This window comes from Rhinolophus hipposideros (genome assembly GCF_964194185.1).
Source record: "Rhinolophus hipposideros genome assembly, chromosome: X".
NCBI lineage: Eukaryota > Metazoa > Chordata > Mammalia > Chiroptera > Rhinolophidae > Rhinolophus > Rhinolophus hipposideros.
The window spans coordinates 56,776,062-56,792,959 of NC_138046.1; the positions used below are offsets into that span (position 1 = coordinate 56,776,062).

Below are 16,898 nucleotides of genomic sequence, written 5' to 3' on the forward strand. Positions count from 1 at the left end.
TTGAATCGATATATTTCCTTAGGTAGTATGGGCAATTTAACTATGTTAATTCTCCTATCCATGAGCATGGTATGTGTTTCCATTTACTTGTATCTTCTTTAATTTCTCTCTTCAGTGTCATAATTTTCTGAGTACAGGTCTTTTATTTCTTTGGTTAAATTTATTCCTAAGTATTTTATAGATTTTGAAGCAATTGTAACTGGGGCTGTTTTCTTAATTTCTCCTTCTGATAGTTTATTATTGGTGTATAAAAATGCAACTGATCTCTGGATATTAATTTTGTATCTTGCTACTTTACTAAATTCATTTATCAGTTCTAATAGTTTTTTGGTGGAGTCTTTGGAGTATCATGTCACCTGCATATAATGACAATTTTACTTCATCCTTTCCTATTTGGATGCTTTTATTTCTTTTTCTTGTCTGATTGTTGTGGCTAGAACTTCCAGAACTATGTTGAGTAAAAGTAGTGAAAATGGGCAACCTTGTCTTGTTCCTGATCTTAGGGAGAATGGTCTTAGCTTTTCCCCATTGAGTATGATGTTAGCTGTGGGTTTATCATATATAGCCTTTATTATGTTGAGATATGATCCCACTATTCCACTTTGTTATGAGTTTTTATCATAAATGGCTGCTGGAATATTTTATCCATTTTGAGGGGTTCTTGTTTCACGCAGAGTGAAATCCATTTCATTTTACTCTATCTTGGCCAGAAATAGAAGTTCACTGCCATTTTTATAATCACAATTTTTCATGATCAGTTATAATTTGTAGCCCAATTTCAATTCTAACCTTTCAAAAATGTGGACACTATTACATTTCTTACTATAGCTGGATCAATTCTAAATATCTGTTTTCAAACGTGTAGAGAATCTCACATGCAGCAGTATACATCTCACATCACTACCCAGTTTCTGTGTAAAACATAGTGTCATTTGATTAACAATAGCAGTTTAATTCAGGGCTTCTCATTTAAACTAATATTCTGTGAACGACTCTGTTTTCATGTTCAGTGAAGTATACATTTTACCAAAATTGTCCATTGTCCTTGGCCCAAACAATAAAGCTTGTATCACATCACTTTGGTGGTATGTGACTGATAATCCAATAGAATTTATATGCAAAACCATCGCATAATTACTACTTGTAAATTTAGAGGAATAATTTAATGCCTGTTCAGTCTTTTTGCCCTTGAGCATGGATCAATTTTTCTGAAATTCTTCTGTCATCTCTAAGGTTGTCAACATAATTTCTCACTTAAAAAAAATGCCTGAAACTTTAAATGGTGTTTAGATGCACTTTAACTCACAGTTCATCTGTATTCTTTAAAAGGAAATAAATATCATTATGAAGACCCAGTTCAGTCTTAAAACACAAATGAACATATAAAACCTGACTGAAAATAGCTAACACTTAGCATTCTGTGTTCACATTATTTTAAGCACTTTACATTATTAAAAAAATACTTTTAATCTTTCTAAGAAGCCCACAAGGGTCGATACAGTTATTATCTTCATTTTACAATGAGAAAATTTCGGCACTGAAAGGTTTAGTAACTTGCCCAAGGTTGCACAGCTAGTAAATGGTGAAGTTGGGATTCAAATTCAGGCAACCTGTCTCCAGAGTCCATGTTCTTAACCATAACACCATACTGACTCAGGAAAAGAAAACACTTTTCTTTCAGCTGTATTACCACTCTTCATTTTCTGTGAGTTTAAGTTTAAACATATAAATATGAATATATTTGTGGGTTAAGACATTCAGTAAACATTTGTTGAATTTATACTGTGTTTCAGACACTGTGCTAAGTAGATTCCAGGGGGTATGAAGTCCCGATATAGTGCCTACCCTCAAGTAGGTCACGTCTGGTAGAAGTTTCTGGTTTGAGCATAAATATTACCATTTTCCCATTTATATATACATTGCATGTTTAGGGGAGGAAGAGGTACCTATGTGCACAACAAATTGAGCACAGAAAGATCTGTTTTATTTGCTGCCCAGTGCAGGGACATTATTAGGTATTTTTTCTAATTCACTTCAGTTTCTATTTTGGGAACACCAACAGTAATTTTTAAGCTAAGTACTATTCTTACAAGGAATTCTATATTCTTTGTAGTCTATATCTAATTTTTTAATATTCTAGGACCTTGCACAAAGTAATATAACTAATAAATAGTGAAGCTAGGATTTGAACCCAAGTCTGTCTTGTACCACTATATTGATTATTTCATCCTTCCTTTCTGTTTAGCCCACTTTTTAATTTTTTTTAAACTGGTATTCAGAATTTAGTATAATTTGAGATAGCTCTCCGTACCCCTTCTTGAAAACTATCTGTGTTACTATTAATGCTCATTTATTATTATTATCACCTAATCTATAGGATTAAGATATAAATGGGATATATCAATTTGGATATATAATTCTATGTATGTTCCTTATATCAAGCTTATTGTATTCAACTTGTCCATACATTTACTACTTATGAGGGGTATGTTAACCTCCCATTGTGATGGTACATTTTTCAGTTCCCTCTTTTGTAAGTATTTGCATTAAAATACTACCCTGAATTTTGAGAAATATACATACATATGTAATTATATATGTATGTATTATATATACACACACACACACACACATATATATATATATATATATATATATATATATATATATACATACACACATATATATGTGATTTTCTAACTAAACAAACCATCTTTTCTAAAACATCTTCTTCTGGAACTGAAGTTCCACAAGGATGCTGTATTAAGATATTTCCTCTGAGTATTGACACCTCGTGACTAACATGGAACAAATTGCCCATCAGAGCTCAGGTTTGCTCACCCATGTAATCTGAGCTGTGCTTTTCTCAGTAGATAATCCATGCTCTTTTGACCACACACCTGGGATTGAATTTCAGTGAAGGGCCTTAACAAACATTCTTGGGCTTTGGTTTCTCCACTAAACCCTAGTGTCCATCAATTGAGTGAATATGAAAGGTCACAAGTTTTCTAACTGCAAATATGTCTGGATTTCTTATTTGTGCTTCCATTATTTTTCTGAGTTATATTTTTTGAAATGTGATCTACCATTTACCATGAAAAATATATAATTCACTACATACGAAAGCATTAGATTTATTCCATATTTTCTTTTTTGAGTTTCTAGAAAATACTCTATCCTACAGTAAGGGGGTGGTGAGGCAGGCAGCAGGTTTCTACTTTAACATGTTAATGATAAATATAGAGGGAGACATCATCAAAATGGCGGTGTGAGGTGAGCCTCTGTAAATCTCCCCTGGAATTTACAACTAATCGAACAACTATAACTCCACAAAGGACTCCCTGCACAGCAGACAGGCAAGACAAAGAGGCCCACTATTGAATTCACCTAAAGGTGGGCGAATTGCAGGCGCAGGGGAGGAGGGAAGGGAGAAGTGCAGAGAGGGAGCCGCGCGGGCGCAGGACGCAGACCTAGCTCAGTGCTCTGAGCTCTCTGCATCCCAGAACTACTGCAGGTGCAAGAGAGGGAAGAACTCGGACTGCTAGGGCTTCATTTATGGCCCACAGAGCTGAGGGGACAGCATATAACATGGCTGAACCCAACGCTCACGGCAGAGACCTCAGAGAAAAGACTGAAGGAAGAAGGCTGAAAGTGGTGGTTTAAGCCCTCACTGCCGAGCAGAGAACAGAAGCCTTAAGCACTGAGACTAGCCGCCTCCTCCCTACTCTCCCAGAGCTCGCCCCGCCCCCACCTGCCCGGTGCTATAAGCGGAAGAGTAGCAGTGTCAGATCAAAAGAACAGAATATTTGCTGTTCTGAGAAGTGTGGACAGCACACACAGATTTGCAGCCCAACTAGTTCCGGCAAAGGGGAGGTTGCTGTGGAAACAGGACTGGCTGTGGTGGTGGCCGCAGCCATTGCTCTGGGTCACCTCTCACAACTCACCCCGCTACTGGCCCCGCCTATCTGGGCGGATCCCTGCAGGAGTAAACAGAGCTGCTGAAACATACGGGCTTTGAATCTGATGCAGGAAGAGCTTTGGAACTTCAAAAGCTCTCCGCATACCCGCACGAACACTGCACCCTGTGACCCACGCGAACTATTAACAGAGGAGAAGCTCGTCTCCCAGGGAATAACCAAGGCAACAAGACAGCTCAGTAAGAAAGTGAAAAGTCTCCAGAAAAGGAACTTAAAGATATGGAAACATGTGACTTAAATGACAGAGAATTCAAGATTGCAGTTCTGAAAAAACTCAATGAGATGCAAGAAAACACAGAAATGTAGTTTAATGAACTCAGAAACGCAATCAAAGAACAACATGAGCATTTTATGAAAGAGATTCAAATTTTAAAAAAGAACCTAAGAGAATTTCTGGAGATTAAGAACCCAATAGAAGAAATTAAGAATGAAATAGCCAGCTTAGGTAGTAGAATTGACCAGATGGAGGAAAGAATCAGTGATGTTGAAGATACAAACTGGAAATGACACGGATGGAAGAAGAAAGAGACTTGAGACTTAAAAGAAATGAAAGAACTCTACAAGAACTTTCTGACTCCATCAGAAAGAGCAATATAAGAATAATGGGCGTGCCAGAAGGAGAAGAAAGAGAGAAGGAAACAGAGAATATATTCAAACAAATTGTCGATGAGAACTTCAAAAACTTATGGACAGAACTGTATCCTCAAATCCAAAAAGCAAATAGAACATGTAATTACCTCCATCCCAACAGGCCTTCTTCAAGGCACATTGTATTGAAGCTGTCTGAAAACAACGACAAAGAAAGAATCCTCAAGGCAACCAGGGAAAAGAAGACGGTAACATACAAAGGAAAGCCCATTAGATTATCATCAGATTTTTCAGCAGAAACTCTATAAGCCAGGAGGGAGTGGAACGAAATATTTAAAGTATTGAAGGAAATAAATTGTGAGCCAAAAATAATAAATCCAGCAAAGATATCCTTTAGATATGAAGGAGGAATACAGACCTTTCCAGATATACAGAAGCTGAGGGAATTTTCTAATACACGACCTGCACTACAAGAAATAATAAAGGAGGCTATTCAACCACCATATTAGGGACAATTTGTGGCAACCAAAACGTAAAGAGGGGGAGAGTAAAAGCCTGAACTAGACTATAGGAATTGAAAAAGTAAGCATGCTGAAGAAAATGGAATACTCTAAATATCAAACTTTCTTTTACATAAACTTAAGGGCACCACTTAAAAAAAATCCAGAACTGAAATATATACTGTAATAAAAGAAGAAACAGAGGGAAACATCATAGAATACCACCACACAGAAATAACAGACAACAACAAAAAGCAAAGAAACAATGAAGACACAGCCTAACCAGAAAACTAAAGATAGAATGACAGGAAATCCTCACATGTCAATAATCACCCTAAATGTAAATGGAGTGAAATCACCAGTAAAAAGGCACAGAGTAGCAGATTAGATCAAAAAACTAAACCCAACCATATGCTGTCTCCAAGAGACACATCGCAGCTACAAGGACAAGCATAAACTCAAAGTGAAAGGGTGGAAATTGACACTCCAAGCAAATGGTATCCAGAGAAAATCAAGTGTAGCAATACTGATATCAGATGAAACAGACTTCAGGATAAAAAAAATAACAAGAGACAAAGATGAACATTTCATAATGGTAAAGGGGACTATACAACAAGAAGACATAACACTCATCAATATTTATGCCCCCAATCAGGGAGCACGAAAACATACCAAGCAAGCACTAACAGAGCTAAAGGGAGAAATTGACCAAAACACAGTTATACTAGGGTACTTAAATACATCATTGACAGCTATGGCTAGATCATCCAAACAGAAAATAAATAACAAAATAGCAGCTCTAAATGACACATTAGATGAAATGGACATAATTGACATATATAGAGCACTTCATCCTAAAACATCAGACTATACATTTTTTTGTCTAGTGTAAATGGAACATTCTCAAGGATAGACCATATATTTGGACATAAAATCAGCCTCAGCAAATTTAAGAAGACTGAAATCATACCAAGCATATTCTCTGATCACAAGGCTTTGAAATTGGATATCATGTGCAAAAAGAAAGCAGGAAAAAACACAAATACATGGAGATTAAACACCATACTTTTAAAGAATGACCGGGTCAAAGAATAAATTACAGGAGATATCAATAGATATATAGAAGCAAATGACAATGAAAATACATCCTACCAAAATTTTTAGGATGCAGCGAAAGCAGTTTTAAGAGGGAAATTTATATCATTACAAGCCTCTCTCAAAATACAAGAAAAATCCCAAATAAATAACCTCATGTTACACCTTAAAGAACTAGAAAAAGAAGAACAAATGAAACCCAAGGTCAGCAGAAGAAAGGAAATAACAAAAATCAGAGCAGAACTAAATGAAATAGAGAACAAAAAGGCAATCGAAAAAATTAATGTGACAAAGAGCTGGTTCTTTGAAAAGATTAACAAAATTGACAAACCGTTGTCTAGACTCACTAAGATAAAAAGAGAGAAGACACTAATTAACAAAATCAGAAACAAAGAAGCGCAAGTTATCACGGACACCCCAGAAATACAAAGGATCATGCAAGAATACTAGGAAGGACTATATGCCACCAAACTAGATAACCTAGAAGAAATGGACAAGTTCTTAGAAACCTATAGCCTTCCTAGGCTGTACCATGAAGTACTAAAAATCTACACAGACCTATCACCAGTAGTGAAATTGAGTTAGTCATCTGAAACCTTTCCAAAAGCAAAAGTCCTGGACCAGATGGCTTCACTAGTGAATTCTACCAAACCTTCACAGAGGATCCAATACCAATTTTGCTCAAACTCTTCGAAAAATTGAGGAAGAGACAGTACTGCCTAACTCATTTTATGAGGGCAACATTAGCCTGATACCAAAACCTGGTAAGCACAACACAAAAAAGAAAACTACAGACCAATATCTCTATTGAATACAGATGCAAAAATCCTAAACAAAATTCTAGCAAATCGAATACAACAATGCATTAAAAAGATTATTCATCATCCCTGGGGCAGAAGGATGGTTCAACATCCGCAAATCCATCAATGTGATACATCACATAAACAAAATATCAATTGATGCAGAAAAAGCATTTGACAAGATACAACATTCTTTTATGATTAAAACACTTAATAAAATAGGTATAGAAGGAAAATACCTTTAACATAATAAAGGCCATATGTGACAAACCCTCAGCTATCTCATAATTAATGGTGAAAAGCTGAAGCCCTGTGCTCTACATTCAGGAACATGACGGGGCTGTCCCCTATCACCTCTGCTTTCAACATAGTGTTGGAAGTCCTTGCCAGATCAATCAAGCAAGAGAAAGAAATAAAAGGCATCCAAATGGGTAATGAAGAAGTTAAATTGTCACGCTTTGCAGATGACATGAAGCTATGAAAACCCTAAAGATTCCAGCAAAATGCCATTAGAAACAATCAACAAATATAGTAAAGTTGAGAGATACAAAATCAATGTACAAAAGTCCATTGCATTCCTATATACTATCAATGAAATCTCAGAAAAGGCAATACAAAAAACAATTCCTTTTGCAATTCCAGCAAAAAGATTAAAATACCTAGGAATAAACTTAACCAAGGATGTGAAGGATTTATATGTTGAAAACTATAAGACATTTTTAAAAGAAATTGAAGAAGACACAAAGAAATGGAAAGACATTCCATGCTCATGGATTGGAAGAATCAACATTGTTAAAATGGCCATATTACCCAAAGCAGCATACAGATTTAATGCAATCCCTATCAAAATCCAATGGCATTTTTTAAAGAAACAGAACAAAAAATCATCAGATTTGTATGGAACCACAAAAGACCCCGAATAGCCAAAGCAATCTTAAGAAAAAAGAACAATACTGGAGGTATCACACTTCCTGACTTTAGCTTGTACTACAGGGCTACAATAATCAAAACAGCATGGTATTGGCAGAAAAACTGACACATAGACCAATAAAATAGAATTGAGAACCCAGAAATAAAGCCACATAAATATGGACAGATAATTTTTGACAAAGAAGCTAAAAACATGCAATGGAGGAAAGACAGCCTCTTCAATAAATGGTGCTGGCAGAATTGGATATCCACGTGCAAAAGAATGAAACTGGACCACTATCTGTCACCATGTCCCTAATTAATTCTAAATGGATCAAAGACTTAAGCAAAAGACCTGACACAATAAACGGCATAGAAGAAAACATAGGTACTAAACTTATGGACCTTGGGTTCAAAGAGCGTTTTATGAATTTGACTCCAAAGGCAATGGAAGTAAAAACTAAAATAAACGAATGGGCCTATATGAAACTTAAAAGCTTCTGCACAGTAAAAGAAATCATCGTCAAAACAAAGAGGCAACCAACTGAATAGGAGAAGATTTTTGCAAACAGTGCCTCTGATACGGGGCTAATATCCAAACTATACAAGGAACTCATGAAACTCAACAACAAAAAAAGAAACAACCTAATTGAAAAATGGGCAGAGAACCTGAAGAGACATTTCTCCAAAGAGGACCTACAAATAGCAAATAGATATATGAAAACATGCTCAACATTACTAATCATCAGAGAAATGCAAATAAACACCACGGTGAGATATCACCTCACCCCAGTCAGAATGGCTGTCATCAACAAGACAAATAGTAACAAGTGTTGGAGAGGCTGTAGAGAAAAAGGAACCCTCAGAGGAATGAGGGAAATCAGACTGGTGCAGCTGTTATGGAAGGCAGTGTGGAGGTTCCTCAAAAAATTATGAATAGTATTACCATATAACCCAGAAATATTTTTCCTGGGTATCTACCCAAGAAATTTGAAAACATTTATCCATAAAGACACGTGTGCTCCAATGTTCATTGCAACTTTATTTATGGTGGCCAAGACATTGAAACATCCAAAATGTCCTTGCAAAATGTCCTTGCATAGATGAATGGATAAAGAAGTTGTTGTATGTATACACAATGGAATACTATCCGGTGGTAAGAAAAGATGATATAGGAACATTTGTGACAACATGGATGGATCTTGAGATTATAATGCTATGCGAAATAAGTCAGACAGAAAAAGCAGAGAACCATATGATTTCACTGATATGTGGTATATAAACCAAAAACAATGAAAGAACAAGACAAACAAAGAAGAAAGAAAAACTCATAGACACAGACAATAGTTTAGTGGTTACCAGAGGGTAAGGGGGGTGAAGGGTGGGAGATGAGGGTAAGGGGGTCAAATAAATCGTGATGGAAGGAGAACTGACTCTGGGTGGTGAACACACAATGGGATTTATAGATGATGTAATACAGAATTGTACACCTGAAATCTATGTAATTTTACTAACTTTTGTCACCCCTATAAATTAAAAAAAGATGTTAATGATAAATTTAGTATTATTATGATTTGTTCTTTGACCTATGAGTTATTAAGAAGTGTCTTTAAATTTCTAGAAAATATTGGGATTAAAAAATATCTTTTGTTATTGACTTCGTGTTTAATTTTTTTGAGGTCAGAGACCATGGTCTGCATGAAAATGATTTCTTTGAAGTTACTGAGATTTGCATTATAACCTAGTACAATGGTCATTTGGGGGGATAAATTTTCCATATGTTTTTGAAAAGAGTGTGATTCTCTAACTGTATATAGAATTTTACGTATGTCCATTAAATCAGGCTTAAGTTTTTCTTTGTCTGACTTGTCTATAGTCTTACAAATTTTTTGTCTGCTGATACTAGCCATAATGCTTCAGTCTGCGACAGACTGCTTATAGGATAGTGCTATACCATATAGCGTAGGTGTGTAGTAGGCTGTACCCTGTACGTTTATGTAAGTATAGTCTGTGATGTTCAAACTATGACGAAATCACCTAAGAAGCATTTCTCAGAACGTATCCCTGTCATTAAGTGGTGCATCACTGTAATTGAAGTTGGTATGTTAATATCCCATTAGAATGGTTGATTTTTAAATTTCTCTCTCTAGTTGTACTTAGTCTTCGTTTATATATTTGGAGGTGTTTTATTAGTATGTAGAGGTTTTTTTAATCTGTAGTGATCTTCTTTATCCTTTATAATATTTTTGTCTTGAAGTTTTATATTTTAGGTATTAAGATAGCCTCAATTTTCTTTTGGTCAGCATTAGTTGGTCGATCTTTTTCCATCTTTTTTACTTGCAATCTTTCCTTGTCTTTATGTGTTCGGTGTGTCTCTTATAAATGGCACATAGCTGAATTTTAAAATTTTATTCAGTCTGTTAATCTCTGTATTTTAAAGGGTGAATTTTGCTCATATATGCTTTTTATGTTTATTGATATATTGGAACTTTTTACCATCTTTTTTTTTCTTTCTAGTTGTCTCATTTTTTCCTATGCTTTACTTTTTCTGCTTGCCTTTAAATTTTTTTTCTTATTTGTTTTCTTCTCCCTACTACTAATTCTGCAAGATCCCATCTCAAGTGAACTTGCTAATAACAGGGTTAGTGTTGGAAATCACAGTAACCCATGGTTGAAGGTAGGGCTAGGGTTGGGATGTGACTTTTCTAAAAGGTGTCACATTTGCAAGTGATGGGGGAGAGGAGACAAGGAGATGATGGAGGTCATGGCTAATTGACTCTAAAAACATTTTGTTTTTTATAATTGTGAGACAAGGATGTTTGATAGGACTGGAGGAATAGGAAGTGGGAGTGTGAGATGAATGAAGTCTTAATAATAGTAAAATTAATATAAGACCCAGTCTTATTTTACTATAAGACTTGGATCATATACTGTAATATAACATAATGTAATGTAATGTAATATAATATAATATAATATAATGTAATATAATATAATACCTGGTTTTACATTAATTTTTGCTCCAAAAGACGCACTAGAGCTGATAGTCCGGCTAGGTCTTATTTTCGGGGAAACACAGTATGTTGATTCTTCCAATCCATGAACAGGGAATGTCTTTCCACTTCTTTGTATCTTCTCCAATTTTTTTTAAATGTCTTATAGTTTTCAATATATAAGTCTTTCACATCCTTGGTTAAATTTATTCCTAGGTATTTTATTCTTTTCGTTGAAATTGCAGAAGGAATTTTTTTAATTTTTTTTTCTGAAGTTTCATTGTTAGTGTATAGGAATGCAATGGACTTTTGTACATTGATTTTGTAGCCGGCATCTTTACTGTATTTGTTTATTGTTTCTAATAGCTTTTTGGCGGATTCTTTAGGGGTTTGTATATATAGCATCATATGATCTGCAAAAAGTGACAACTTCTTTATTACCCATTTGGATGCCTTTTATTTCTTTCTCTTGCTTGATTGCTCTGGCAAGGACTTCCAACACTATGTTGAAAGCAGAGGTGATAGGGGACAGCCCCGTCGTGTTCCTGAACATAGAGCAAAGGGCTTCAGGTTTTCACCATTAATTATGAGATTAGCTGTGGGTTTGTCATATATGGCCTTTATTATGTTAAGGTATTTTCCTTCTATACCTATTTTATTAAGTGTTTTAATCGTAAATGAATGTTGTATCTTGTCAAATGCTTTTTCTGCATCAATTGGTATAATCATATGATTTTTGTCCTTTATTTTGTTTATGTGATGTATCACATTGATGGATTTGCATATGTTGAACCATCTTTGTGCCCCTGGGATGAACCCTACTTGGTCATGATGTATAATCTTTTTAGTGTATTGTTGCATTTGATTTGCTAGAATTTTGTTTAGGATTTTTGCATCTGTATTCAGCAGAGATATTGATCTGTAGTTTTCTTTTTTTGTGTTATCCTTACCAGGTTTTGGTATCAGGGTAATGTTGGCCTCATAAAGTGATTACGGAGTACTGTCTTCTCTTCAATTTTTTTAGAAGAGATTGAGTAGGATAGGTATTAGATCCTCTTTGAATGTTTGGTAGAATTCACTAGTCAAACCGTCTGTCTGGACTTTTGCTTTTGGGAAGGTTTCGGATGACTGATTCAATATCCTTACTGGTGATCGGTCTATTTAGATTTTCCAATTCTTTGTGATTCAGCCTAGGAAGCCAATATGTTTCTAAGAACATGTCCATTTCTTCTGGATTGTTGAATTTGGTGGCATATTGTCCTGCATAGTATTCTTGGATGATCCTTTTATTTCTTTGGCATCTGTAATAACTTCCCCTCTTTCATTTCTGATTTTGTTTATTTGTGTCTTTTCTCTTTAAATCTCAGTGAGTCTAGCCAATTTTATTAATCTTTTCAAAGAACCAGCTCTTTGTTGCATTAATTTTTTTCTATTGTCTTTTTGTTCTCTATTTCATTTAGTTCTGCTCTGACTTTTATTTCCTTCCTTCCGCTGACTTTGGGTTTCATTTGTCCTTCTTTTTCTAGTTCTTTAAGGTGTAACGTGAGGTTATTTATCAGGGATTTTTTGTCGTTGTTGAGATAGGCCTGTAATAATATTAATTTCCCTCTTAAAACTGCTTTTGCTGCATCCCCCAAATTTTGATAGGATGTATTTTTGTTCTCATTTGTTTCTATGTATCTTTTGATCTCTCCTCTTATTTCTTCTTTGACTCCGTCGTGCTTTAAATGTATGTTGTTTAATCTCTACATATTTGTGCTTTTTCCTGGTTTGTTTTTGCAGTTGATACCCAATTTCAAAGCCTTGTGATCAGAGAATATTCTTGGGATGATTTCAATATTCTTAAATTTGTTGAGGCTAGTTTTATGTCCCCATATATGGTCTATTCTTTAGAATGTTCCATACACACTAGAAAAGAATGCATAGTCTGATGTTCTAGGATGAAGTGCTCTATAAATGTCAATTGTGTCCATTTCATCTAATGTGTCATGTAGGGCTGCTATTTCATTATTTATTTTCTGTTTGGATGATCTAGCTGTCAATGATGTATTTAGGTCCCCCAGCATAATTGTGTTTTGGTCAATTTCTCCCTTCAGTTCTGTTAGTAGTTGCTTGGTATATTTCAGTGTTCCCTGTTTGGGGGCATAAATACTGATGACTGTTATGTCTTCTTGTTGTATAGTCCCCTTTATCATTATGAAATGTCCATCATTGTCTCTTGTTACCTTTTTTATCCTGAAGTCTGTTTCATCTAATATCGGTATTTGCCTTACTTCTAATCCCATTTCTTCTCTTGTAGCTCTTATCTCTGTCAGGATTGTCACTAGCCAGTCAGTTGTTTGACCTCAATGGACTTTGTTTACCACAGAGTATTGTCACGATGGAGGATGACTTAGGGTGCACTTTAAAACACACTTTCTCTCAACCATAGCTCACACCCGACTGACTGCACTGAATAAGTTGAAACTTGTCACACACTGTTACTAAGTTTCAACACACTGCTTTCCATATTGAAGATTTCTGCCTTTCTATTGGATGGCACTCGGCAACAGCATTCACCGTATTTTGTGATCACAACCGAAAGACGTGTCACACATTGCTTCTGGTATGGCAATTTCTGTCAAATAAAAACATTACACTGTGTTCTCATCCACCTTATTCACCAGGTCTGGTACTTTGGGAGTTTTGGCTCTTCCCCAAAGTCAAAATGACAATGAAAGAAAAGTGTTTTGAATCGATTCAGGATATCGAGACAGCCACAACAGTGTTACTAAAGACACTTACAAAAGACGACTTCCAGAATTGCTTCAAAAAGTGGCAAGAATGATAAGTGTGTTGGAAGTGAGGGGGATTATTTTGAGGGGGATTAATGGCAGTGTGTCTTTTACTATAATATTTTTTATTTATTTAAACCTTTACCATATTGTTTGATCACACCTCGTAGGCTATTTTGGAAATGAGGAACCAGAGGGTGATGGAGGCATACTTAGTAAACCTAGGTTGTCTTTTGTCTGGACTATTATAGTAATCCCCGTCTCATTTAAGTTGTTTTCTTTTTTTGATATTTAAAAGTAAGACATATGTTTAAAAAAAATCTGGGTGGTGAACACACAATGGGATTTATAGATGATTTAATACAGAATTGTACACCTGAAATCTATGTACTTTTACTAACAATTGTCACTCCAATAAATTTTAAAAAAAGAAATTGAATGAAAAAAAAAATCCCTCTCTCTCTTTAAAAAAAAAATCAGAACTGTATAAAAAGTAAAAAGGAAAAGTTTCTCCCTTCCAATTGTACTCCCGAAGAGAGATCAATGATAGGGTTTTTGTTCTAGAACTTTTTCTTTGCATATACAAATGTATAGATAAATACTTTACCAAAGAAATCATTCAATATTGTCTTGCAACTACCTTTTTTTTTTCTTTTTAACTACTCAGGGGTGTATTTTCATCCAGATCTACCATATTTTAAATGGCTGCATAGTATGCCGTTATATGGAATTATTATTTGGTTTAATGATTCCTCTGTTAAGGAACTTTTTTCTCTTATAAATAATGTTGTAGTAACATTCTTATACATATACCCTTGCATGCATATTTGTGTGAATATTTCTATTAAGCAGATTCTTAGAAGTCGTACTTCTTGGCTAAGGAGTATGCATATTTTACAAGTGTTTTGTACTACCAAATTGCACTTCAATCTGTCCTTTCAATTAAGCTTTCATAGTATAGGTAGGGTGATCTCTGTAAAATGAATTTGATCATGTGATTTCCTAACATCAAAAACAAGACATCAACAAAGATGTTTGATGAATTTCTATTATCTATATAATGATTTTTTAAAATTCTTAATTGTTAAGAATATTTCAGAATTATATAACCTGGCCTGACCTGTCTCTCCTACCATTCTCCCCAACCAACAAACATATACTTTGTTCTATAAGGCAAAATCCACCTCTTCTGTGAAAACTTCCATGTATACAGCTCTCTCTCTTCCCTGTTTATACAAGATAAAATTAGTCACTACCTTCTCTAAGTTCCATAGCATTTAATTTATTATCCCTCTGATAACACTTAGTACATTGTATTGTATTTATGTGTGTCTGTCTCCCCTACTACTCTGTGAACTTCTCAAGGACCGGAACTGTTTTACTCATCTTTGTATCCCCAGCACTTTGCACAATGACTGTCAGAGTAGGTGGTCAAAAAATGTGTGTGAAATGAGTGAAAATATTCTTGATGTAGTGTTAGCAATAAGAAGTTTGGGAGATCGAATGGGTGATGGAAATTTTACGGTGTACTGTGTTTCCCCGAAAATAAGACCTAGCCGGACAATCAGGTCTAATGTGTCTTTTGGAGCAAAAATTAATATAAGACCCGGTCTTATTTTAGTGTAAGACACAGTCTTTATAATATAATGTAATGTAATGTAATATAATGTAATGTAATAAATATAATATAATATAATACCGGGTCTTACATTAATTTTTGCTCCAAAAGGCGCATTAGAGCTGATTGTCTGACTAGGTCTTATTTTCTGGGAAACACGATAGCAGAAAGCTGACTGAATCCTGGGAACATGAAAACTGGTCTGGAAAGGAAAAATGGACTTCACCAGGCAGGAGTCCCCATGTGGTTTTCTCCTCTATTACAGAGACTAGCTGTCTGATCATTTGCATTAATAGACTTGGGACTTGAGAACATTTAATGTATTGAAAATTGGATGATTGAGGATCTGCTTGGTAGAGGGGGAATTTGACTCAGCTATTCCGTGCTCTTTCCCAACCAAGATGCTTATGCTGAAATTTCCCAACCCTTTCCCAGAGTCATGAATAAGTTTTTCTTCTTGAAAAATGAAAGCCTCTTCGTTTTCAGGGTAGGATTCAGATGGGAGTAGGAATGTTAAATAGGTCAGATACTTCTACATTGTCTCTTTAGCCTGGCTCAAGGGGAAAGTAGCCTATTGAAAGGCACTAGGGCTGTGGGCCTATACTGGAGTAAATTATCTGTGTGAAATTAGTTCTTACCTTATTTCAGGCAACTCTGGTAGCTCTCCTGGTCTGGTCGCTTCACAGAAAGAAGAGTAGAAGAAAAAATAGAATAAGTCATGTCGGAGATCCTTGACCTCTCTTTTCTGTCTGAGGTGGAAAGAGATTTGATCCTTAGTGTTCTACAAAGAGACGAGGAGCTCCAGAAAGCAGATGAGAAAAGGATTAGGTAAGAGTCCCAGAAAAAACATGGGTTCCCAGGCCATTGACCAATGATATCCGGACTTTTCCTTGTACCTCTCATCTGAGTTTCAAAGGAACTTGTGTATGAGGTTTACAACTCCTCATTGGGTCAGGTTGGGCTCTGAGGTTGTTGCTTTCACAGAACTGAATAGTCTTACTGTCTCTACCCCACAACCCCTCTTCATGTAACCTACGCAGCTCCCGAATTCACTTGTACTTCTCTTTTGTGTCTTGGCAGGCGATTGAAGAATGAGTTACTGGAGATTAAAAGGAAAGGAGCCAAGAGGGGCAGCCAACACTATAGTGATTGGACCTGCGCCCGTTGTCAGGAGAACCTGGGTCGTTTGACTCCTAAGACCAACACTTGTCGGGGTTGTAATCACCTGGTATGCTTGGACTGCCGTATCCAGGAAAGCAATGGTACCTGGAGGTGCAAAGTGTGCGCCAAGGAGATGTGAGTGTCACCTATGGCTGAGTAGAGAGAGGAAATGAGGCCCTGGCTGTGGTGAGAATTTCTCCCCTGAGCCCTTGCTGGTTGAATGATAAGGGCCATTCTTTATCTATCTGCCATTTTCTTTTATTCCTTCCCAGAGAGCTGAAGAAGGCAACTGGAGACTGGTTTTATGACCAGAAAGTGAATCGCTTTGCTTACCGCACGGGCAGTGAGATAATCAGGATGTCCCTGCGCCGGAAACCTGCAGGTACTGGATCTTTCTGGAGGTGGTTCCTTGAAGTATTTTACCTCAGTGATAGAACCTCTGGTGTAGAACCCTTGTGTACTCTTCCTGGTAGCATCCTACCT

At 35.9% G+C, this 16,898-nt stretch overlaps 1 protein-coding gene across 5 annotated transcripts in view; it reads left to right on the forward strand.

The window, feature by feature from the left end:
- The window catches only part of SYTL4 (synaptotagmin like 4), a 76,254-nt gene that overhangs the window by 27,264 nt on the left and 32,092 nt on the right, over positions 1-16,898 (forward strand). For all 5 annotated transcript variants that reach the window (XM_081043272.1, XM_081043268.1, XM_081043269.1 and 2 more), the window contains 3 exons: positions 15,903-16,082; positions 16,335-16,550; positions 16,688-16,797. In XM_081043272.1, the coding sequence (XP_080899398.1) occupies positions 15,973-16,082; positions 16,335-16,550; positions 16,688-16,797 (436 nt within the window). In that variant the 5' untranslated portion in view covers positions 15,903-15,972. The remainder of the gene's footprint in view (positions 1-15,902; positions 16,083-16,334; positions 16,551-16,687; positions 16,798-16,898) is intronic.